We start from the raw sequence: 27,229 nt of genomic DNA, 5'->3' as shown, positions 1-27,229 counted from the left end.
ACCTTTTAACCCCGCCCCCCGCCCAAAAAAAAAAAAAAACATTGGGGAATTTGGGCTAGGAAAATTTCATCAAACATGATAAAAGGGAACAATCTGAACCTTCCAAACTTACAGTGGTGTATATTTGGATCCTATATAACATTTTTCAAGATTTCAGTTTTTGTCAATTTATAAATTTAAGTGGTGGTCCTATGTATTCGTCCAAAATGTAAAAGGAAGCATCAACGTACCCAAGCTTTATGAAAGGGAATGGACCTATATTCACATATTTAATCATTTAACCCTTTCAGGCCCAGTGGTTTCAGTGTGAAACCACAGTTTTAACTTTTTTCTTCATGAAGCCTACTGGATTTAGAAGGACATCATCTTTTAGTATGAACTTTGCAGACCATCTAGGAACAGGAGTTTAAATTATTTCCAGGAATTTCATTAGCGCTGAAACTGTACAACCAATTGATGTTCAAAGTTTGTTGTTTTCTTTCTCTTCATAAATTCATTCTTTGGAAAGCAAAGGGATAAGGTAATTAAGACACATCATAGAATAGGTCAAGGGATAAATATAGATCAAAATCCTCCGAAATTTGAATTTTTGGCATTTTTCCTCTATAAAGCGGAACGAGATGTACCCCCAAACTTACTCAGGTATATAGACGGGTCCTAAAATACGAAGCCAAATTTTTAAGCTGGGCAATTCCCAGAACTTAAGGGGTGGTCGGTCCAATGTACCCATCTAAAATTAGGGGTGGACACGATATCCCTGCCAAAATTTCGTTGCATCGACTCCTATGACGTCATATCACATGGTCAGGTCACCATGCATCCCTTACCCAATCAGAGCCATGAAGCCATAACGGAGGAAGTACTACTTCAAGACTGTTTGACACGGAAGCATCTTTTTTTTTTTGTTTATCATTGCCTAATTGTGTAGATAATTCCGTTGATCAATATAGCATATCAGAATTTTATTCAAAAAGAAATAACAATAGTTTGTATCCAGTTTCCAATTCTGTTTTCAGATATTGGTTTATATTTCGCGAACTTTTGAAGCACAAATGATGGGGTTTCGTGCGCCAACGAGCACAAACGCTGCACTAATGATCTATACTATTTATATCGTTCGAGTTTGAAGTCGTGGGCAAGCATTAGCTTGGCTTCCTACCAATTTTTTCTTACATCTCCGGAAGTAATAAAGCACAGATGATGGGGTTTCGTGCACAAACGAGCACAAACGACGCATTAAGGAAAGGTGCTACATTTAACGTTTGGCTTGAAGTCGGAGGGCCAGCATGAACTTGCCCCCTTCCAGTTTTTCGTTCATATCTCTGAAACTTATAACTCACAAACGATGGGGTTTCGTGCACAAATTATGCACTAATGAACAGCACTACTTTCATCGTTTGTGTTTCACATATGGGATAAATAAAATCATTTTATTTCAAAAGAAATAGCAAGAATTCCCGTTCCCAAGTCTGTTTTCAGTTTTTGGTTTATACCTCAAGAACTATTGAAGCACAAACGTTGGGGTTTCCTGCACAAAAGAGCACAAACAATCCACTAAAGAACAGCGCAAGTTTCATTGTTTATACTTGAAGTTGGAGGGGGGCAAGTGCACGCTGCCCCCCTAGCAGTTTGTCGCTCAGATTTCCAAACTAATCGAGCACAAATGATTGGATTCTCTGCGCAAACGATGCACTAAACAATGACACTTATTCCATTGTTTGTGCTTCACATATAGGAGGAATACAAGCATTTTATTGCAAAAGAAATATCAAAAATTTGTATCCAGTTTCCAAGTCTGTTTTCCATTTTTGCTTATAAATCAGGAACTACTAAACCATAAACGATGGGGTTTCGTGCAGAAACGACCACAAATGATGCACTAATAAACGGCACCACTTACATCGCTTTTGCTTTAGGTCGGGAGGTCCAGCGTGAACTTCGCCCTCCTATCACTTTTTTGCTTGTATCTCCGCATCTAGAAAAAACACAAACAATGGGGTTTCCTGCACAAACGAGCATATACGATGCAATAACGAATGACACTATATTCTTCGTTTGTGCTTCATATGTAGTAGAAATGGGAGCATTTTATTTCAAAAGAAATAGCAAAAATTTGTATCCACTTCCCAAGTATGTTTTCAGTTTTTGCTTATAACTCAGAAACTACTGAAGCACAAACGATGGCGTTTCGTTCACAAACGAGTACAAACGATGCAGTAACGAATGACAATATTTTCGTCGTTTTTACTTGAGGTCGAGCAGACAAGTTCACGTTCGTCTCCTACCAATTTTTCGCTCATAACACTGAAACTAATAAGGCGCAAACAATGGGGTTTCTTGCACAAATGAGTACAAACTATGCACTAATGAATGGCACTAATCTGATCATTTGTGCTTCAGATGTGGGAGGAATGTAATAATTTTATTTTTAAGGAAATAACGAAAATTTGTATTCAGTTTCCAACTCTGTTTCCAGTTTCTGGCTTATAACTCAGGAACTATTGAAGCACAAACGATGTAGTTTCGTGCACAAAGGATGCACTAATGAACGGCACTACATTCATCATTTGTGCTTAAAGTCAGGGGGCTAGCTTGAACTTGACCCTCTTACCAGTTTTTGTTATATCTCTGGAACTAATAAAGCACAAACGATGGGGTTTCGTTCACAAACGATGCACTAACCAATGACACTAATCTCGTCGTTTGTGCTCCAGGTGTGGGGGCGGCAAGTTCACACACCTTGTATGTCATTCTATTCATTATATTTCTGGTATATTTTCATTCTAAATCCTGATTGTTATTCTCATAAAACAATAATATAAAATTAATTTTCTATATCCTTCTAACAATGCTGATATGTATTGATATGTATTGTCCCTATAAATAAGCTATTACGTCCCCAGTTCTCCCAAGTCCCATGACTCATTCCTAAATTTGCCTGGTGATTTCAGAAGCTTTCACCGGAAACTTTGAATATACTGACGGTGAAAACTGAACAGCGAAAATAATATTGGTAACCCACGTTCATCACGATCAATTATGGGTAGTTTCACATCTCCAGAACGAATTCTTACCCCAGGACTATCCCCTGAAATCATTATTGTGTGTTCCCACAAAGACATTGTTTATTGGATTCGTGAGATGAAATGTCCGCTTTTATATTTTATAGAAAACCACTCTGTAATGCAACCAGTTAATGGACCGAGTCCAGGGGTATAATTACAAAGTCCGTATGTGGTCAGAAATCATAATGAGCTGTCCGGTCAGTAAGAAAAGCAATGTATTATTGAAAATAGTGTAACGAAAGTGCACCGTGAATAGTTCACAATTCCGAGTGATTTTTCTTTACTGTCTTCGAACTGGGACCTTCTGCACATCTAGAATTCTAGTGTGAACTTCAGAATTCCCAAGTTATATTCTTCTGCGGCCAATTCATTAAGACAGATAATCACTGCATTGAAACAAAAGACCGCTCGCGCATTTCCGCAACACAGCTCACTTCTCTTTCTCTATTAATGGTCATCTGGCTCCCGTAATGATTGTGCTTATAGTAAGTGGAGGTTGCTAGAAGCCGCCCTTGTGCAGTTAGTATAGTAAAATGAACTGCGTGTTTAAAGATTCCGCCGACTTTGTGTGAGGTAAGGGGTGTTATTTGATTTCTGAACGCTCAAAAGGTGAAACTGGCAGAAATTTACCGGCAACTAAAAGCAGCATATGGCGATAATGTAATGAAGGACAGAAATATGAGAAAATGGTGTGAAATGCTCAACAATGGATGAGCAAATGCACATGAAACTCGACATGGGCGCCCATCGTTCATCACAGAAGATCTGAAATCTGCAATGAACAGAATATTGAAAGACAAACGTGTAACTCTTGATGAATTGCATATTGTGTTTCCAAATATTTTTCGTTCTTTGCTTGATAAAATTGTGCCGCAACATCTCGGCTACAACTAATTTTGTGCACGATGGGTTCCGTGGCAACTGAATGGCAAACACAAAATTCAGAGAATGAGCTCAGCATTGACATTCTAGACACGATACCATACAAATGGAGAAGCTTTCTTAATCGAGTTGTGACTGGTCATGAGACCTGGATGTCTTACATCACCTCATGAAACAACCTGGATGTCTTACATCACCCCATGAAACAACCTGGATGTCTCACCTTACATAAGTAGCATCACCCCTTATCACCCCAAAACCAGAAAAGATTCAAACAGACGTTCTCGACACGGAAGGTCATGGCAACCATCTTTTTGGGATCGTAAACGTATTATTTTAGTTAATTTCATGCCAAAAGGTACTACGATCAATGCAAATTGGTATTGCGACACTCTAAGAATCATCCACAACAGGAGGCGAGGAATGCTTTCTGGAGGAATTGTGCTTCTTGACGACAACGCCCACCTTTACACTGCTGATGCAACTCAAGTATTACTGGATCAATTCGGCTGGAAAATTTTTGATCATCCACCCTATAGTCTAGATCTTGCTTCTAGTGATTTCCATTTTTTTCCTAAGTTGAAAAGTTTTCCGGGCAGTAAAGGTTTTGGAAGTGTTGAAGAGTTGGAGAATGCAGTGATCATCTGACTTAATGAATTGGCGGAAGAGTAATATAATAAGAGAATTAAAAAGCTCATGAAAAGATACAGCAAATGCTTAAATGAGGGTGATAATTATATAGAGAAGTGAAGGAAGCTTAACGTATGTAACACAATTGTTTTTTCTAGTAAATATTGTTTTTTCATTTTGTATAACTAAACAGTTTTTATTTTCTGGATAATCCTCGTACATCAAAGAAAATGGTTGGTCCAGTGGAAGTTGATCCAGATTCAGATTCTCAACGACACAAGCATTAACCAAAAAAAAAAACGGGATCAAATTAGCACTAATTCGGCACTAATTCCTGACACAAATATTTTTGCATTTGAGAAAAGTGGTTAGCCCAGTGCGAAGTTGTTCCAGTCAATTTTGCTGTACCCTAATTTCTCAACAAGTCAAGCCCTATAAATAAAAAGTATATTTAAAAAGTTTTGTTTACAACCAATCAGACTTAGTCAGAGATACCTTTCCACCAATAACTTTAGACTATGAGACGTAACTACAATCCTGAGATTCACAGTGTTAATTGATTAACTTCTCAAATTACATCATTTTTTCCCCTAACAACCTTAGACTAGAAATCCTAAGATTTAAAATAATAACTCATCAACAAATCAAATTGTATCAAAAATATTTTTCACTAGTGATCTTACGCTATGAACCATGACTGCTAATCCTAAAGTTCGAAGTGTGAAATCACTGCTATATTGTATCTAGTGGTTTTAAATAATTATCACCAGTTTTCAAATCATAATTTTGTTTCCGCATAGCGTATTCACTAACCCTTTCCTCTTTCGTGAGAGCGGTCCCGGCGTTGATTCCGGGTGGGGGTACTCAGTAAGAAAGTTGCAAGACTCTTTTGAGGTCAGCCATACTGAGTTAGGTTTTCCTGTTTTTCTCACAAACATTAAGTAAATGCTGGGATGGTACCTATAAAAGTCCCAGGCTGCTTCCTTCTTTTCCCATTGTTTATTTCCTTCCCACTTCACTGGATCGTTTGATCGCCGAGGGACATCATTTCTCATACGTGATGGGTTCAAGTGGTCATTGATGCCGAAAACACAGAAATACAATTCCTAATATATATATATATATATATATATATATATATATATATATATATATATATATATATATATATATATATATATATATAAATTGAATGTCAAATTCATATCTACAAAAACTTGGCTCTTAAAGATCTTGGATTCAAACGGTGATGTACTTGATATACGAAATGTTCAAAGTAAGAATTTGTTGTGGATATCAATCGGTGAGTGCGAAGTTTTATACAAAAATGTTTAACTAGAAATTATCAAAAATATTTAAAAAAACTTTTGAACGAGTGGAAACAATTTGCAAACTTCACAAATTTTAAACAAACATGTTTAAAATTTTAAACAAAATGTTCAAACAAAAATATTCATTTTTTTAAATTTTAAACAATGACTTGAAAGTGATCAATCAAATAGGTTGCACCAAGGATAACTTTCTACTGATGAACTTAGACTAATTTGACTAAAGTTCGAAATATGCAATTATTTCGTTTCGTATCAATCGATGAGTGTAAAATTTTAAATACAAATTTTCAAACTAAAAATTTTAATTAAAAATTTTCATAAACCTTTCAATGAGTTGAAAAGCCTTCAATTTTGAAAAAGTTAAACAAAAATGTTCAAACAAAAAATTGAAAAATTAAACAATGATTTGAAACTCATCAGCTAATCGGGATAGGCCGATGACAACTTTTACTAATGATCTTAGACTATAATTTGTGACTAAAGTTTAAAGTTTGAAATTATTGATGTTACATTTCAACCGATTTTAATAATCACCTGTCAAATTTCAAGTTCTAAATTTTTCCACCAATAAACTTAGACTATAAGTCATAACTACAATCTTAAAATTCAAAGTGTGAAATTGTTAATGTGTAAAAATACGTGTTAATAAGTACCTATCTTGTTTCAAGCACAAAATTTGGAGTTAATCATATGCTGAAATAAACTATTCATATTGCACAAAATATTACTTTCCACTAATGACCTTAGACTATAATCCTTAAGCTTCAAAGTGAGAAATTGTTTATCAGAGACAGTAATAAACCAATTACATTACATCAAAGATATTGTATTTTTGTCATTTTTTGTCCATGAGAGACATGTTGGATTATTCAAACTTAGAAAAGTTATATACCAGAGTCCTAGAGAACGATTCGTATTATTTGGCAATTGTTAAATTTAGGGGTGGGGAAAGGTACTCTTCTCAAAATTTGAGATGAGTGTACTAGAAACCATTGTCTTATAAAAGAAAATGAGCTCCTGTAGTCATCCAAATGATTATATGCTGCAGTAAAACTACATTTTAGAGCAGTGGTTCTCCGATAACACGGATCTCGCAGTAACTTTCCTATAACACAGACCCCCTGTTCATTCGGAAAGTGATCTATGGACTCCCTTGCAATGCTATCTGAAATTTTACATGGCATTAGAAAAGATAATAATTAGAATTACCACTGACAATGTGACAAGAAAAAGATCAATAAAAATATGCAATAAGTAAGTTATTCTAAATATTTTTCTTAATGAACGAAATTTCGCTTGAAAATACAGTAACTTTCAAGACAAAAAATCAATCTCTTTCTCTTTTTTTTTTTTTTTGCCTTTTTTATTCTTATTTTTATTTTTTTTAAAGGAAATTCACTTGATAAACAATGTTCTCAAATGTGGGGTCACTAATGTGAGGAATGAAGTTCTTTGTATTTTTCCATAATTGCATTGAAATCTGGAATAAGTTTTGTCACCATCAATCTTAGGTCCTATTCCACATTAAGACGATTTTGCTTTAAGGTTTTAATACTGCAAAGAGCAGAAAAGGTCTTCTCACATAAGGAAGTGGTAGGGAAAGACATCAAATGTTGAAATGTCTTTTCAGACAATTCTTCATACTCCCAGCGCACACGCAACCAAAAACTACAAAGTTCATTTTCTGTGAACATATTTTGGGAGGGATTCCTCATAGTTTTGTTTTTTTTTTTTAGAAATCCCAGAATTGGGGGGAGGCTTGATGTTTCTAAGCATAGGAATGGCTAACTTTTTTTTTTTTTTTTTTTTTTTGTACAAAAGTTAAATTGGTGGTGGAAGTTTTCCGCCACTTGAAAATGAAATCCATGAAATTTCGAGGTATCATGCAGTTAATTTACAACTGCTTTGAAAAGTGCCCTAACAAAGAAGAAATTTCTCTCACTTGAAATAGTTCTATATAACGGTTGATCGGCTTCAGGGCAGAAATTTAGTGAAGTAGAAAACATTTAAATTTATAAACCTAGGTATAATTTCTACTTGCCCTCTTTTTAGTAACTGAAAAAAACACTTCTTGCATAACAGCTGTGAGTTCCATTTTAATACAACATACTTCGACTTTTTGGTGTCGCGAATCCCCTGGCTAGATCCCCCGGACCCCACTTTAAGAACTACTGTTTTAGATGATAAATTAGGTTTGAAATATCTAAAATTTGAATTTTTGACAATTTTTTTACACAAAAGGAGACAACATGGATTACCCAAATTTGCACAAATATATATACGTTAATCCTAGAAAATAAGTATCTACTTTTATTTTTGATAATCCCCAAATTTATGGGTGGATCAAATGAATCCTTCGAAACTTTCAAAGTGGTGAAAGTGGTGACATGTTGTATTTACGAAAATAAACCAATGTACTCATCTATATGATCATATGCTGCAATAAAGTGTAATCTAAGTGGATAAATTACGTCAGAAACCGACTGCGATGTAAAACGTATTGGTTATGTATATATTTTGGCAATGTTTTTACCGATTGGAAAGCAAGATGGAATACCTAAACTTACAGAGGTATATACCTCAAGCCTAGAGAACATTTATCATTATAATATATATATATATATATATATATATATATATATATATATATATATATATATAATATTTCCCAACTTTTAGGAGCCATATGTATTCCTGCACCATAAAAGAAAATTGATCCTCTATTCATCCATCCGATCATATAATGTAATAAAACTATATCTTCCACGATAAATGAAGACAAAGTGCGACAACGTAGTGACCCTATAGCAATACATGTACTTTAAGTTGATATTTCTGACACTTTTTATACGTAGAAGGACACAAGCAGAACCACCTAAACTTGTAGATATATATTGTATACTATAGTCTTAGAAAACAATTACCAGTATTTAGTTTTGATGACATTTTCTAAATTTAAGGTATGGACCAACCCCTCCCGAAATTCAAGAGAAACACATGTAAAAAGAAGGAGCTCTTGCACTTTTCTGTCATACAATAGAAATCCATCAAAGAGAATAAATTAGATCAATAATCTATCATATGGTAACAGTATTGATTACGTATATTTTCGGCAATATTTACTCATAAAAGGAGATATGAAGGAGATATGGAGAATAACCAAATTTATAGAAGTATAATGGTGTAGGAGTAATTCTTGGTAGTTGTAATGAAAGTTGAATTTGTTGATGGTAGAGGTCTGATGTTGAGGTCTAAAGGAAAAGGAAAGAATCTAGTAGTGATAGGGACATATGCAATGACGACTTGGTACATAACTGAAGAAGTAGAGGAAATTATGAGAAAATAAAATAAATTATAAACGGGGAGAAGAGGGGTGCATGTATAACCGTGTTGAAAGATTGCAGTGCAATTGAGAAAGAAAAACAGGAAGTACTGTCGTAGATAAATGTGGTTTAAGTTAAAGTAATGAAAGAGGAGAGGGATTGGTCAAATTTTGTTCACCGAAGTCAATAGTAATTTGGAACACTTGGTGCAATCAGCACAAGAGAAGAAGGTATACATTGAAATGCTCAATAGAGGGCCAAAGATATCAGATAGGCTATGTTATGATTCAGAATAGATAAGGAATAGTTTGAAGAACGCGAAGACCCTTCCCGAACCCAACGTTCTATCTAATCCATCTTGTGCTGGTCAAACTAAATATTCAACTAAAAAATTTAGACAGAAGAAAAGTACTCAATCAGATATTAAATACAGAAAACTTGAAAAACGAGAAAGTAAAAAATCGTTTAGTCTAAAAGGCCCAAGAAAAATTCTAAAACTAGAAAGGGATAGGTGAATGTAGAAACAGACAGTACTTTAAACTTTGCATAGAGCATGCTGCAAAAGAAATATTAGGTTACCGAAAACACTAAACTGCTAAGAAATCATGGGTTATAGAAGAGATATTGAAAAAACTGAAGGAAAGGAAGGTTGATAAGGAGGAGTGCCAAAAATGTACTAGAAGTTAAAAAAAAACAATTAACAAAGGGAAACAGACAGCGCAAGGGAAGTTTTACAAGAGAAAATGCGAGGACATAGAAGAATTAGAAAGAATTGGAAAATATGAGGAAATGTAAAGATGGTGATCAGAAAAATGGAAACACCTAAACGAAATTGCAACTTACCAGATTAATATGGTGTCGGGCCACCTTTCGCCTTCAGAACAGCCTTGATGCGACGTGGGATGGAGGCATAGAGGTCGTGAATGGTAGCAAGTGGAATTTTACACCATTCCTTGTGCAGGGCATCGGCTAGTTCTGTGAGAGAGGATGGAGGTGGAAATCGTCGCCGGAGTCGTGTTTCCGAGACGGACCACAGATATTCAATTATGTTGAGATCTGGGAATTGGGCGGGCCTGGGGAGGTGTTGAAATTCATCCCGATGTTCCTCAAACCACGCTGCAACAACGCCAGCTGTGTGAATGGGTGCATTATCATCCTGAAATATGGCGTCATTGTCCGGGAACAACATCCGGACCATAGGATGCAAGTGGTCTCCTAAAATTGCGACATAATCGTTGGCAGTGATTCGTCCGCTAAGTGTGACCACAGGACCCAATGAAAACCATTATATTGCGGCCCGCAGCATCACCGACTCACCGCAATGTTTCACAGTTGGGAGGAGACACTGCAGATCATAAGCTCCTTTGGGCGTTCTCCACACATAAACACGGCCCGTGGTTGGGAATAGGGTGAAGGATGACTCATCCGACCATATCACACGTTTCCAGTCCTCAACGATCCAAGTTGCATGGTCGAGACACCATTTGCAGCGTGCGAAAGCGTTATCGTCCCTGAAGAGCGGTTTGGTCCGTGCAACACGACCCCGTAAGTTCATGTCATGTAATTCGCGGCGGACTGTGATTGTCGAAACAGAGTGGGGGAGGTGCTGATTGAGTTCCTCCGTTACTTGCTCCGCAGTGGCACGACGGTTCTGCGTGACAATGCGCTTTCATACCCGGCGTGACCTGTCACTCATGATTTTCTTCCGCCCACTGTTCCGCTTCCCCAATGTGGTTTTCCCGTGTGTTGTGTAGGCCGTCATCACTTTCGACACTGTCCCACGCGACACACCTAACACAGTAGCCACTGCCGTCACACTCACTCCACATAACCGCGCACCAACAATTTGCCCTCTTTGAAAATCTGAGAGGTCTCCCATTTTACACTACCTCCGTCTGCCGCAGTCACTGGACACTGCTGTTCCACTGCGCCTGACGTAGTATGGAGACCGACCTAACACACCACCACCAGTGGTTCGGCGCTGCGGGCGCCACGACACCACTGCCAACCCATACATCTGACGTGTTGCCAACTACAGGTGTTTCCATTTTTCTGAACATCATCTATACAATGAAGTGTAATTTACGTATCTTTGAGGAAACTAGAGCATATTACGATGATAATAGAGAATAATAATGGGAAGGTAGTCAGCGACAGATGTGAAGTCTTAGAAAGATCGAAAAAATACGTTGAGGACTTACGTAAGAATAGGGATAGACCTTGTTACCTAAATCTTGTAGTAAAATGTGAAGTACGCGAGGGTGATAAAGGGTATAGTATTTTTCGGGATGAGTTTGAAAAAAGCTATATTTGAGATTAGAAATGAAACGGCAACCGGGATAGATAATATACCAATCGAATTCATTAAGAATATAGCAGACATGGGCAAGAAAGAATTGTTCCGACCTTGCAATGAAATATACAAAACAGGAGAGTGGTCAAAAGACTTCCTGAAGACGATCATGATACCGATCACCAAGAAATCGAACCCAGAGAGACATGAGAATTATAGAATTATTAATCTCATATCGCATGCAGTGCAAAAAATCCTTCGAATATTGAACAGAAGGTTGTATGGAGAAACATATGAAAGAGATTAAGAAGGAACAGGAACAGTTTGAGTTGAGGAGATGTAAGGGCACAAGAGATGCAATTAGGTTATTAAGGATCGGTGAAAGATTTAGAGTACAATGGAAAGAGTTGTAAATTGTATTTATTTATTTAGAAAAGGCGTTCAACCCGTGAATTGGGAATTGTTGTAGGAAGTTACAAAGAAGATTGGTTGGAATGGAAAGATGCATGCATATGCATAATAAATTTATTTATGAATCAACAAGCAAGTGTTAGAATAGAGAAGGAAATGTCAGAGGAAAGTGCAATTGAAAGGGAATTTCGACTGGAGTACTGCCTTTCACTAACATTATTGAGTATCTATCTAGAAAAAATAGTGAAATAGAACCTACATAATGAAGACGGCATTACCGTAGGAGGTAGAGTGATTGATTGTATAAAGTTTGCAGATGACATGGCGCTTTTGAGGAATCTGAAAAGAATATCAATAACATGTTAGAAAACTTGAGGAATAGCTGTGAAGAATATAGGATGAAAATAAATGTGAAAAGACAAAAGCCATGGTTGAAACGAAACTGTCGGTGTCAAAGATAGAAATACAAGAGGAGAAATAGGACATTTGATGATACGAAATGCGAACACTAAATAAAAGCAAGGATAGGAATTGCAAAAGAATTCTTTAGGAGGAAGAAAAGTAGAACTTGAATGAAGAGTTGAGAAAAATATTAATAAGTTGCTTCGTGTGGAATATTGTACTGTATGAGGCAGAAATATGACATTACGCAAAAGTGATGATAAACGACTGGAAGCTTTCGAAATGTAAGTATGTGACAGAGGAGAGAGAATTAGTTGGGTCGAGCGGAAAATAAGTGAGAGGATGTTAGAAATGGTTGGGGAGAAAAGAACAATTTTAGATTTTATTGAGAGGAGGAAGAGGAAGTGTTTGGGACATCGGCTAAGAAGGAGCTGTATCATGAGTGCTGTGTTAGAAGATATAGTGGCAAGAAAAAAATGGAGAGGGGAAGGACGCTACAATCGATGGACGACATTAAATAGAAAAATCGTACTTGAAGACAAAGAGGTTAGCTGAAGACCGTGGAGCATGGAAGGTTTTCAGTTGCGTCAATTGGCCAGCCAATAATGGCAAATAACGTTTACTTTGACGAAATTTAAAAGAATGGTTTTAGATACTGCTGGACAATGGCATCTGAGCCAGAGACCCAGGGACACAAAATCGCACGATGAGATGGAATACTACTTCTGAGTTAAAAATACTCTCCGTCTTTTGACACGCCTTATATTATACGGAAGGTAAGGAGAGAGAGAGAGAGAGAGAGAGAGAGAGAGAGAAACGAATGGAAATGAAAATAAGAAATGCTCTTTGTATGTAACAAAGTGTATCAAATGAAATAATAAGAAGGATTAGAAGTAAATATAATTTTGTGTATATATTTCAAGGAATGATTATCAAAAGAGACAAAAGCAGTTCTAATTGGAACGAATTTTTTTTTATAGGTTCCCCATGAAAAGTTTTAAAGCATACTTTACAAAGACTGATACGGAACGAAATTTTACAAGGACTGGTACGGAACAAGATCCTGGATTCAGCTTCAGGTGATAGCTTTTGTCTTGAATATGCTTAGTGATATTTTATTATTACTTTTCTCCAGAACTTAAAATTCACTTCCACTTACCGATAGGAATATATGACCTTTTGATGAGAGATGAGTGACTTGAACATTTTGAACAGGATTGTACATTCTATGCGTAATAAATTTTGCTTTCTGAGAAGTATGGTGTAGAAGCTTCAGTACTTACTTAATTTTAATAACAAATAATTCATTTAGTTTGTATTAATAGTTAGTGCTTTACATAATTACTGAATAGACATCCCGGAGTGAGTAAAATTATTGCAATATTGATTGTTCTGATAAGAGACGACTTTTAGTATCAGTGGTGTCAAGGCCATTTAAAGTAAAAAAATAATTAATTTGGATTTTCATATCTTTTTTTATGGTCAACACTTTCAAGCTGAGACGGGAAAAAGGAGAATAAATTTGCATCGGCGTTAGTAAAAGTTGCAGCACCAACAAAGACACTCACGAGTGCAATGGAATTTAAACTATAGATTCGTTACATGAAAATATAGCAATGATTACATCTCAGAAGTATACAATGTCTATCATGTTGATAACTCAGTATGGCCCAAGCTTACAATCCCTCTATAGGCCTAGGTCGTGTCATCAGATAAAATAGGATGTGGTATCGACGAAACACTTGTCAAACTGCTTCACGATATCGACTCTGCTGAGAGACGGTGATGAACAAGGTGCTAGCTAACCACATTACGTCATAATCGATTAGACACACGTCAGGCTACCGTGCAGGCCAAGGTAGAGGCGGTACCCGCCGTTTCATTGGAAATTTTCGCGACTCTTGTAATCGAACGTTGTCCTGCTAAAATATGGTGTCCGGATTGTCAAAGGAAAGAGTATAACCTCAGCCACTGATCCGAGTAATTCCTTAATGTACCGGTCATTGATGAGATTGCTCCTAATAGCATACAAAATAGTGTGTTGTAACCAATGGTGCTCGTTCTTGCTGTTCGGTCTCTAGGATACTTGAAAATGAATGCTGGAACATTACGCTCACTACATTATATTCTAAGGCGCTTGCAAGTATAATTGTAGAACAAACCAAAGAACGCCTCGTCCGACATTACCATATGCCACTTAACATGACAACAACTTTATTCATGCGCCCTTTACAGCCTGATGGTTTGTGGATCTGGATCAATGGAAACCAGCACAAAGACATGTGTGCCATAAGTTCATCGTGTGGCGACAATACTGCATTTCATATTGCATTGCAGCCACTTGTATATCGGTATGTAAAACGGGTATTAATGTTTCTGAATTTTCCTTTCAAAAGTATCTTTTTAAAGATGCGTATAAATGTATATTTTTGCTGTAGAGAAAAGAATTTTCCATTGACATTTTTTACATCACGTCACTGATATCAATATGCATTTCATATACAAAGATGAGTCATAATTCTAGGAATATTTCCACAACTCAAAAGCAGGTGTGTGTATACACTGTGTACGTAACTACAATATTAAACTGCTCTACAAGTTGTGGCAAGGGAACTATGTAACACGAAGGTCACCATTCCGTCAGTGTCTTCAATCAAATTTTAGTGGCAGTGACGATTAGTACTCAATAACATCTCATACGTGAAGTTATAAGTTCAAATCCGGTCATAAGGCTGCGGTAGCAATGCACAGCACAGAAATTCATTGATGTCAGAAATTTAGTCTATATTGTAAAAATGTCGAAGATCAGCCAAGGTCAGCCGCTCCAGGTAACAGGCTTTGAGGTAATACGGCATGCTCTTCAGGAAAATCCATCCACCATTATATGATGATGATCAAATGAACTCGCCATGTCCCAGTCCACTGTAGTGCGACAAGCTTCACGATCACGAAAAAACCTCGACCGCGATCAGGAGCTAGCGCGTTGTACCACATGTATTGAACCCAACTCAGCCGAGAGGAGAGTGCATGTGTGCCAACAGCTGCTGCAAAGCTCGCGTCATATGTGTTTCCTGAAACGGATTATCACATGTAATGAACAGTAGATATTATCTCCCGAAATCCGAGTGTGCAAATACAATGGTTTACCAAGGATTAAATTCAAAAACCAGTCCACAAATAACCGTTTCGGGTATAACGTGGTGAAAGTACGTGGTACACTCCGCATCAAAAAATTGCGACAGCTAACGCCGTGCAGCTAGGCCACCCAATATACTCCTTCTTATCCCATAATCGTGTCTGGTAAAGAGACCCCCTCTCTCTCCTCCTTTCTTCCCTCCCATACTAAAGTTAGCTAACAACATGAGCGCAATTCTAATTTCAAACTACATATGTATCGATAAAATGAAACAACAAAACCGAGACGAAACAAGATTCATAAGTTGATTTAGGGAGAAACACATAAGGGTCTACAATGAAAAATTGAAACCAATGGATGTCTATACACAGAGGTTCAGAAGCGAGGCAGAGAGAGAGAGATTAGGCGAAGAAGAAGAAAACGAAGGGAGAACATAAAAATGTGGGATTTTAAACTTAGTAATAAAAGAACCTAACATTATAAAGTTCCGTTACCAGAAATCAACAGTAATATAGAAATAACGTTTGTTTTTATATATCTTTCAGGACTATTCGAATATATAAAGGATGCTTAAAACATTCATTAACTCACTTTCAAACTATAGATTTCAGAGACACATCTAAGATAATCTCAACAGTTCAACACATGCTTTGTTTCCGCGTGTTCGGTTGTAAATTTCTTTAGTGTTCATTGGACGTACTGATCCAAACCACATTCTAATAAACCCAGTAGGTAGCGTAGGTCATATCTTCCATTCACGATTACTAATGCAAAGTGAACAAAAAAAAACGAAGAGAAAAAGGAAGAGAGAAAGAAAGATAAAATTTAATAAGTGCTACTTTACTGCTAAATTTTTATCAGAAATATCCTATATTAAAAGCCCAAACCGTATCATAATGAAAAGTTACAAATGTTCAAATGGAAAATTGGATGTTCCTTATAGATGTAGCAGACCTTGCATGTTTCAAATTTTAACGTGAATAAAACACATTGAATTATAGGATGGAAACAAATTTGTGTCGAATTAGTATAAATAAAATTTTGTTTTCAAATAACCAAAGAGGTTGCCATTTTCTAGTCTTTTCCGAAGATTTATCTGTTCCGAACATCCAGCATTACTTTGATCTCTTTCGGATATAATTTCTTCGGTTGTAATTTGCACAGATAGAATGAACACGCTAGAGCTCAAACGGATCATAGTGTCAGTCAGATGATGTTGATTAGCTTATGGACTACCACTGGAGCGAGGATTCAAACCAGTAGTGACCCAGTAATTCGACTGAGACTCGGTAACCCAGGTGATAAAAAATATATTTTGCTTATTCCCTTGTATAACAGTATTTCTTTCGGAGATGACCGGGACTGGAGATGTTAAACCCAGAGCACAAAAACTCGACGCTGAAGTTACCAGTTAATTACATTTTCCAGACCAGGTCTTTCGTTCTCTTGCTCCGTTTTAACTTTGGAACACGCCTACGCACACGAAATGCGCGTGTACGTGAGAGAGAAGGGGGAGAAGTGAAAGATGCATAGACAGGATAGGGAAACGTCAAAAAAGAGAGAGATAGAGGAAGGGGGACGAATATAAATATGAAACATACTTATCATTTCACTGTATGATGAAGAACGCACACACTGTTTATTCGAATTCTCGCCAGTGATGCTTTGTAAGTTTTCCGACAGAAGATGAACCTCTGTTTGCAACCATTATTTTATGCGAAAAATTTATATTATCTGACGGGGAATCAAACCAATATTTTCCACTTGGAAGTCTGACACTTTACGACTACACCACTGATTGCTTTACCCAAATTTTGTTCAAGTAGGGGCCGCGGTGGCTCAATGATAGAGCGTTCACCTCTGGTGCTTGGGGTCCCGGGTTCGATCCCAGCCCCCGCCAAGTGAACTTTGTGGTGGACAAACACCGTGTGCGTGGGTTTTCTCGGGGTTCTCCCGTTTCCTCCCACTTTCTTCATTCCACCATTTCATTCATTACTCATCATCACCGTCTCCTTTAACCTAACCGGCATAACCGTGGGCGTAAAACTCAAAGATTTCATTTCCAAATTTTGTTCAACAAATGCTGTAATATTTCTTTCTGAGAACGTGTTTACTGCAGATCAATGAAGTGTTTCGAATGTCCTGGTAACTCCCTTTCCCTTTCCCAACCAACATTCGTAAATCGTCTCAATCATGATAAAGATATTTGCTTCCACTTTCTTAAGCATTGCATGTCTAATATGAGAAATCGATTCTTCACTACCACTTTGTAAAAAAAACTACTTTTGGCAGGAACAGGATTTGAACCTACACTGGACATCTATATTAATCGTAATTCCATTGCGTTACCGCTACACTATCATGACAACTGAAAGTAAAAGCCAAATATTACTTACTTTAACCTTGATCATTGGACCGATCACGCTTCTTACTGTAAGGTTATTTGCACCTAAGTGCACAACGAAATTCATTTACTCGACAACCTAGAGAGAAATTAGTGCCCACTAATATAGGAAACCACATACAATCCAGGAAAAATTATGGAAATAAAAACATATTATGCAGTAATTTTGTCCTGCAAGTTCAAAAGTACGCGAATAATAATAATAATAATAATAATAATAATAATAATAATAATAATAATAATAATAATAACCTATATTATAAAATTGAAAGTGTTTGTGACATAATTTCTTGAACCACACGACCGATCTCGATCAAATATTCAACATTGATAATGTTCGCAGCTGGGAGTATTTTTGTCTATTCGTTTTGATGGTGCTACTTAGGGGAGGGGGAATGGAAAATTATAAAAAAGAAAACTTAATAAGTCTTGAATCAAAAAACGAATCTGGATGAAATTTTCAATATAGATTACGTTTGTGCATGGAATTCTTTTAATCATTTCACTTTTTCCTGGATCTGCTCCTGAAGCTTTTCTGCTATTCTCACAATGATTTGCTTTGGATTGTGGTATTTTAGCACAGTTTTAACACTAACAGCTCAGTTGAAAGATATTACAGGGAGGCAAACGTGACATCTCTTAGTTGATTTTACGGTATTTTATGAACTCCAGACCAAATACCACTCTTGCAAATGGTGCCACTCAGGTTCTCCAAGGCAAAATAAATTCAAAGCACAGAGATCCATAGACAAATTGCTTGCCTCAATATTCTGGCACCACCTTCTATAAGAATGATGTTTTGTTTCAGACTACCTTCTAAAGGAACAAACCATAAAATCAGTATATTACTGTAGTCTTTTGGCTCAAGGATGTTATTATGAAAGAGCGCCGAAAAAGGTTGAAAAGAGGTGTGTTGTTTCTGCAGAACAGCGCTCCCATTCAAAAGGCTGGAAGAAGAATGAATTTTCTGAAGGATCTAGAGTCTCAGTGCATTGGTCACCCGCCTACTCGCCAGACCTGTCGCCTTCTGATTATTATCTCTTTCCTAAACTAAGAAAAGTTCTGAAAGTACAGAAATAGAGTAGTGATAACGAGGTTATAAAGTTGTTTTTCTTTTCAAACGGTTTTTTTTTTTTTTTTTTTTTTTTTAGCGGTTACAGGAGTTTGAGCAACGAAGTGCCCAGTGTGTTGGCCTTCGGGGAGAATGTGTTGAATAGCTTAAAACTTTCATGCCTTTAGCTAAAATTCTGGCTCGGGCCGGGAACTTATCAGCCCTTCCTTGTATAAGTTAAATTATCATATAACACATGTATTCGGAAAATTATCTCCCAAGAAAACTCACTCCATCGATGAAACATAGTTTCTTGGTTCTTTCATTATGTCATACTCTAGCCTTAATAATATAATATTTATTCACAAAATACCAATATTCTAAGCAATTTCAATAAAATCAACAGGAAAAACACCAGCAAGTTACACTTAGAAGTTTTGTAAGAAAATTATGAGTTATATTATATTGTGACTTTGCTAATGGAATATATGCTTCTAGAAATACGGATAAAATTCGTTTTCAAAATCCAACATCAGCTGAATATTATTGAACGTTTTCTAGAAATGTGACTTACGCCATATTGTAGGATTGTTAGATATGAAACGTGGATAAAATTTCATGATCCGTTTTCGAGAAAATCGTTAAACTACCTTCTACCAATAAATTATTCCAAACTTTTTCTTTTTTTCAAGAGAAGTGACATATCGCATTGTAGAGTTTGGAACAAAGTATTCATTTGTGAAATATAAACAAAGTTACCTGTTATGTTTTTGACCAATACTTCAAGAGAAGCTTATTCTAAGTAGCAAACTATCCATTTCAGTTTCTTTTTTTTTTCTTTTTTTTAAAGTGAAGTATCTAATGATGTTTTGTGAGGTTGTTAATTAGCTATTGATATAAAGATATAAATAAGATTGTTAGACCTATTTTCAGAAAAATCGCAATTTTCAATTTTCACCTTCCAGTAAACTACCCTTATTTTCGAGAGAAGAAAAAGGTCCGCAACATCGTGTATTTCCCTTGGGTATCTCACAAAAAAATCTTAAATTTAAAATTTGTTCTCGATACGTTGAATGGTATACTCTCTAGGTCTGTGCACCTCTGAACGGACAAAAGCCCAAAAATTTTGTTTTCAGCATGTAGTGCCATGAAACTTATAAATTTGTTAAAATCTCGAAACTGAATTAAAATATTCAAAATCACAAACCTTTTTTCACTAATATTGTTGCTCTAAAGCAAACTGTAGACAGAAAACTTCCCATAAATTTTTCTCAAAAATTTGAATTGTTGTTAAACTATTTCTTACTAGTTAAGAAATATTGAAGTTAAATCCATGTTTGATTTAACATCACAAAACAATTGTGGTCATGTATTGATTACAATTAAATATGTTTATAGTATAACATTGTTTAAATACAAAATAATTTATCTTAATATTAATTGTTGACTTAATTTCTAGGGGAATGGATTATCGTAATGGCTGCTTACATCGCAGATCTAATGGCTGGTGCAACAGACCGTACATTGTATGCTAAAATCTTGGAAGAAACGTCTTTACACGATTTATGCTATTACTTTGTACTTTTCTCGATACCGTCCTTTATTTTCTATTTTGCAGTAGCTGGATTTCTGCAGGTAAGTCTACCATGCATATTGTGTTAATACTGAATAGGTTAGAAGATATATAGAAGTAATGGACCCATATAGTAATTTAGAGGAAGAAAACATATTTATTTACTATTTTAATATATTAAACGTAGTATACACTGGTGTTTCAAACGTCCGGGGCATAGCTCAATTCTATTATGAGTGAAGTTACAGAAAATGAAAAGAGAAGAAAGTTATTAGAAATATGTGGTTTTCAAACCTTAGTGTTGGATTTTTTTCAATCTTACCAACCATGTGGGCTCCACACTGGTAAAGCGCCCTTGTTAATGGTAAAACAAGATTTCAAGCTCAGAAACTGTTCGAAGGAAGCGTAAGAGCATTAAAAATAACACAGAAAAAGTCCACATTGTTGTGTGATGGAACCTAGTGTAACATTTAATTTATGAATATTTAACTCTTGACCACTCTAATTGTATACAACAACATACTCCAACCTAATTTAGGGAACTATAAATCCTGACTAAGAGTTGTCGCATCTACCTATTCGAAATATTATTTAAAAGAATTACAAAAGTCACCGACTAGCCCGTCCTGATCCCTTATTTCACCTCCAAAAAAAATTTTTGTACTCGGTCAAAGGCAAGAGAAGAGATCCATTAGGGCTCATTATACATGCTTGTTATAAGGGGAAATAAAATAAATAAATAAATAAATAAAAATATATAAAAAAGAAAAGAAAAACGTTCTCCCCAGACCTGTTACAAATGGATCACGGTTTCCACTAAGCAAGATAGGTGCCATGCTGCTTTAAAAGGGTGTAAACTTCAAATCTTTATAAAACACTTAAGGTTTAGGATTCCGTAATCAATATTAAATAAAGTAATTTGCTAAACAAAAGTATTAAAAATCTTACATTAACTTACAACTAAACAATGAATTTTATCAAATAAAAATAATACGTAATAGTCGAATGACTTGATTCATTAAGTTTAATGTAGCACTTGATAGTATGTTCCGTTTTACAACGAATATAAATAGTTATTTATTTATTTATTTATTCATTTATTCAAAAGTTGACTATAAAATGAGTAATGTAGAAGCTTCAAAGTAAGTGACTTTAATAACGTAATACGACTGACTGTCTAAGAAAACTCATGATATATACTTATTTATAACGAAAAACGCCTTCTTGTATCCCTGTCCTCCTCCATTTTTTTAAATTACATTTCCTGAAAACAAGTTAAAAAGGAATTCTACATTGGATATTATGCAATATTCATATTTTCTTTCAATCTACAAAATATCTATTTGTACGGCACTGTAACATAACCAAATTTGCATACACAAACACACTATGGGACCACTCAGAAGGAATTCGGCAAGAAACTGTCAGGTGACCTCGGGATCATTCCCAGTTCAGACTGTAAAATTTTCCTCCCCTAACACAATCAATGACAAGTTCCATTTAAACTATACAGCCCGAGAAAACTTTCGAAATGAAATAACTGTCAAAATGACTCCGCAAAATAGTAAATCGTGGGACGTTAAACTGAAATATTTAATTTCATTTAATTATCTTCTCTCTTTAATTCTTCCTGTATGATATGTACTCAGAGAAAAGTGTATCAACATAGAAATGTCAAAATTATAGAAGGAACAGGAACGACAGCACAATGGTTATTCCTATGCTGACGAAGAATATTAGGACAGAAATTAACAGTCAGAGCAAGAATTCATACTCTGAAATAAATTAGAAATAAGACTTAGATATATTAACTTACAAGTACTATTAAATAGATACAACATAAAATGTTCCACGTGTTGTATAAACCGTGAAAAATAAACTGTAAAGTGTTAACATGAAAAGACATAAGTAAAAAATATGAATCACATCAGAAATCGTGTTAGTTAAACAAGAAAACACAAAATTGAATGAATTAATATCAAGTGGTTACAAAGTGAAAACATTTGTTGAGGTAGTGAATAAGTCATCGAGAAACAAACAACCGACGTTCGAGGTGAAAACATAAAGAACAACCAGGGAGGCTTGTGTGCATGCAGCACATTGCAAGAAGATAGGAGTGTGATGATAGTAAGTGGAAGGTTGTTAGCAAAGGACCGAGGCGTTATATCCTAGGAAGACAGACAGAAACAAACCAAATATATGAGTCAGATCTCCTTAATAGATATCGTGTGAATTTAATACAAACAACAAAGAACATAGATAATCTGAAGGCAGGGCCGTGCCGTGGGGGAAGCGAGCGGGGCGACGGCTCCGGGCGCCGAAGTAAGGGGGCAAAAAATTCGGGAGAAAAAGGAAAAAGACAGGAAAAATTGCTTGGAATATATGTATGGGGGCACCGTCGTATACTCTCGCCCCGGACGCTGATTTTCAACGGCACGGCCCTGTCTAAAAGTCAATAAGAAAAATGAAATCTTTGAGTTTTACGTCCCAAGGTTATGCCGGTTATGCTAAAGGAGACGGTGATGAGGATTAATGAATGAAGTGGTGGAATGAAGAAAGTGGGAGGAAACGGGAGAACCCCGAGAAAATCCACGCACACGGTGTTTGTCCACCACAAAGTTCACTTGGCGGGGGCTGGGATCGAACCCAGGACCCCAAGCACCAGAGGTGAACGCTCTACCACTGAGCCACCGCGGCCCCAAAAGTCAATAAAACACTCCCGTGTGGCTACTATTTTTGTAGCACAGCTTCACCCAGTTGTTTCTTGTAATGATATTAATGCGTTCGTAAAAGAAAGTGTGAATATTAAAGTTGGAAAATATGTAAAATTGAAGAGCAAACGTAACAGCTACTCTACATTTTATGTAAATATACAAGAAAATGATTTGACACTGTGTGTAATGTAAATATGTGGCCGGATGGCGTACTGTTTAATAGATTTACGGGTTATGTAAAAGCTAAAATAGTTGTGAAAGAAGTTAAAAATGAATTAAACGAAAAGGAAAAGAGTCAGGTAAATAAATTTATCTTTCTTAATAACATAAGCAAAATATGAGAACAGAATAAACAAAATCTGAGTAGCTTGCACTTATTTTCTTATAATGTAAACGATATTAATACAAAGGAACAGCCTTTCACGAACGAAATAAATTAATTATGAAGATTACAATATATATTTTATCATAGAAACATTTTAAACATTTATCACAGAAACACCACAGAAATATTTTGTACAATTATCTAATAAGTATATCATTAGGAAGGACAGGAACCTGTCATTAGAAAACAAATCTAAGTGGGTATGATCTTAATAAACAATTAACACTCGTGCATACGGATGTAAAATACCTCGGTATTTATTTCAGTTAATACCCGGGTATTTATCCAAAATGGGTATTTTAGTGGGTATTTTGTGTTTCAATTATCCATAAATGAATTTGATCATTATCAATGAAAAATGTAATAGTCGTTTGTATCACCTGCAACAGGAATATTAAATAACCACCTATAGTCCAGTCAATATATACATTAACCCGGAAAAAATCATAACAAGCTGAAATTTTGCACATCTTCAGAAAGGTGTATATAACAACATACTAAAAGTCCTTAAATATCCACTGATAGGTTTGGCTGCCATATTGGAAAATGGCCGCCAAACCATGGTTTTTAAATATGATAACTGGTTCTCACTCACTGGTAATTTAGATTTGTTCTTCAGATTCGCAAGGCACTTCTCTTAAGATATGACAATTGGCGTTGAAGCAGTAAACATAACAGTTGGTGAATGGAGCTTGTCAGAACTTATTCGCTCTATGCGTAGTTAAGGAGTAGTACTTAATGAAGTTTTATTTGTTATTCTGATTCTATCACTATGATTTCAATGAAACTTAGATGTTATATTGTGTGTATTATTGTGTAAGTAAGTTTAATTGCTACTATCAGAGGACGAGATTGTCAACTGATTAAGAAAAGTAATCAGAAGAAAGAACATTTTGGGGATATTTTTAAAACTTCCTCCGTTACATCCCCCATGTGTGTAGTTGTCTGGTAAGTAAATACAAGCGTAGTCCTTTGTTATTCGAATGAACTAAAAGTAACATCAATAGTCCAAATACAACGTGAGTTATAGATATTAAAGTGATAGCCAGTCATTACTTTTAAAAACCAAAGTTTGGTGGCCATTTTCCAATATGGCGGCCAAACCCGTCACCGGATATTTCAGAACTTTTAGTATGTTGTTACATACACCTTTCCAAAGATATGCATAAAGTTTTAGCTTGTTATGATTTTTTTTTCTAGGTTGATATATAAGAAAACTAATCTTAAGGGATTTTTTCTGAGAAATCCCTCCGTTATTTCCCGCATGTAAAGTAAACTGGTAAGTGTAATACATGGTCTGTAAGCGTAGGCCTTTGTTAAGTAAAAATAACATCAATAGTGCGAACACGTGAGTTATTGGTATTAAAGTGAGAACCAGTTATTGCATTTAAAAACCATGGTATGGCGGCCATTTTCCAATATGGCGGCCAAATTCATCACCGGAAATTTCACGACTTTCAGTATGTTGTTATATACACCTTTCCCAGGGTACGTACAAAATTTTAGCGTGTTATGAGTTTTTTCTGGGTTAATGTATAAGAAAACTATTCGGAAGAAAGGAATTTTGGGGATTTTTTTTAAAACTGTTACTTCCCGCATGTGTAATAAACTTGTAAGTCTGATGCATGATCTATAAGCGCAATCCTTTGTTATTCGAATAATTTAAAAATAACATTACCAGTGCATATACAACGTGAGCTATAGCTATTAAAGTGAGAACCAGTTGTTACATTTAAAAACCATGGTTTGGCGGCCATTTTCCAATATGGCAGCCAAACGCGTCACTGAATATTTCAGGACTTTCAGTATGTTGTTATATACACCTTCCCAAAGTTGTGTACAAAATTTCAGCTTGTTATGGATTTTTTCCGGGTTTAGCTCTTGTTTTGTCTAATTTGACTGGACTACTAACTAATCATTTTTTCTAGTAATTAAAGAATTAATTTGATATTTATTTAGTAACACAGTACGAATTTCCTAGCTACTCACCATTATTTTTCTTTCTACTTGCACTAAATTTCTTCTATTACCCTTGACGGAAATATTGTCCATTCTACCCCATGAACTCTTACCTTAGAGTACCCTTGAGGTGTCCAATCAGCTACGCGAAAGAATTCGAGAGTGGACCAAACCAACACGAAAATAAGAAATTTATGACTAAACATAGCGATGACTAACGAAAGTGGAGTCAGTTGTTACCAAACCAATCGTGCATTATTATTAAGTATTCTGCCAGCAGCTCCTGGTATTAATGATACGGAATTTAAGTTTTTCCTTAGGTTCGCGTCTGATGAAACTGCTTTTTCCATTTTCCGATCTGACGCATCTTCTTTTATCTTCCAACACCTCCAGTTTTTCAAATCACTGATGAACACACTAACTAAACTAAACTAAATAACAGCATGATCGCTATTACTAATATAAACAAATACATTTTCTTTTGGTTTACCAAATAAATTAATGGCGGAAAATGAATTATTAATAATTACTTTCCTATTTTGAGAATATAAAGTTTACAACAATTTTATAATACATATATATTTTTAACATTACCTTTTGAAAAAGTGAATAGTACAGATGAAAAACAGTTTTTGATAATTAAGAAAACTGAACTGATATTCCAGATACAGCTTGTTACTTCCTTCACGCAAAATAATGTTATTTTTGGTATTTTATCTACAGACAATGAGATGTACTGAATTGTCAATTATGTAAAGAATTGGACCTATAAGTTTTTATTATTATTATTATTTTACTCCTGGTTTACTGAACTAATAAATTCAATCTGTTTAAGAAACTACATTGTAACAACTAAGTTGTTGATATAGTTATATCAAAATTAAGAAACTTGGTAAGTAATAACCTAGAAAATACTTAGAAACTAAACAAATTACACATTTACCAGATTTGCCATTCTGTAGAAGTAATGATTACGAAAGTATGATTACGAAAGTTGCAGAATAATCAAAGTAACTAAATTTAATAAATTGGTCGATCAAATTATTTTCTAAATGTGTCGTTGAAAGAAAATTACCCATAAAAATAAGGAATAACACTTCGTAGAACACTTAAATAACTAATTCTTGATTTTTAGTGTGTTCACTAAGTGGAGTCTAACAATAGCACTGTGATAAACAACGTTAAGCTGTATAGTAACTCAGTGAAGGTAATATTTATACTTTAAGTTATTCAGTATAGAACAGCAATTAACCTCTACCATATTTGGAGCATTATAAAACGACCACAAATTTTATCGTCCTACTCAGAATCAACCGTAAGATCAGAGTCGGAATCATCGCAGACTTTACAATTAAACGGAACTGTCTCCCAAAGATTCAACAAATAGGGTTTATATACTATTTCTATGTATATAATCTAACCACCTAACCTAAGGCTTGAAATCATACTATTATTTCTTCGTTTGGTCTTGGTGAAACTAATCCAAGTTTAAAAGCCGTTCACAACTTGGTGAAGAAAGGGCATGGATGGATAAGTACAGTAAAATGGCCCCAAATCAATCTTGAGACGAAAAGGTAGTCCCCCTGTAGGTACTCCCAGGAGACATTAATCCCTCATGCTTCAACTCTGATTCTGATTCTCAACTCTGATTTTACGTGAGCAATGACGTA

The 27,229-nt window shown here is 35.5% G+C and overlaps 1 protein-coding gene across 2 annotated transcripts in view; it reads left to right on the top strand.

Moving 5' to 3' along the window:
- LOC145686376 (uncharacterized) overlaps positions 1-27,229 on the top strand; it is a 92,015-nt gene that overhangs the window by 6,441 nt on the left and 58,345 nt on the right. The window contains exons 2-3 of one of the 2 annotated variants that reach the window (XM_081759644.1): positions 13,318-13,416; positions 20,388-20,563. In XM_081759644.1, the coding sequence (XP_081615770.1) occupies positions 20,405-20,563 (159 nt within the window). In that variant the 5' untranslated portion in view covers positions 13,318-13,416; positions 20,388-20,404. The remainder of the gene's footprint in view (positions 1-13,317; positions 13,417-20,387; positions 20,564-27,229) is intronic. The other variant, XM_081759642.1, reaches the window with a different exon arrangement.

This window comes from Thermobia domestica, chromosome 5, assembly GCF_964235325.1.
Source record: "Thermobia domestica chromosome 5, izTheDome1.hap1.1, whole genome shotgun sequence".
Lineage (NCBI taxonomy): Eukaryota > Metazoa > Arthropoda > Insecta > Zygentoma > Lepismatidae > Thermobia > Thermobia domestica.
Note: the sequence above shows the minus strand (reverse complement) of the source record. Positions and strands in the feature narration are given on the sequence as shown.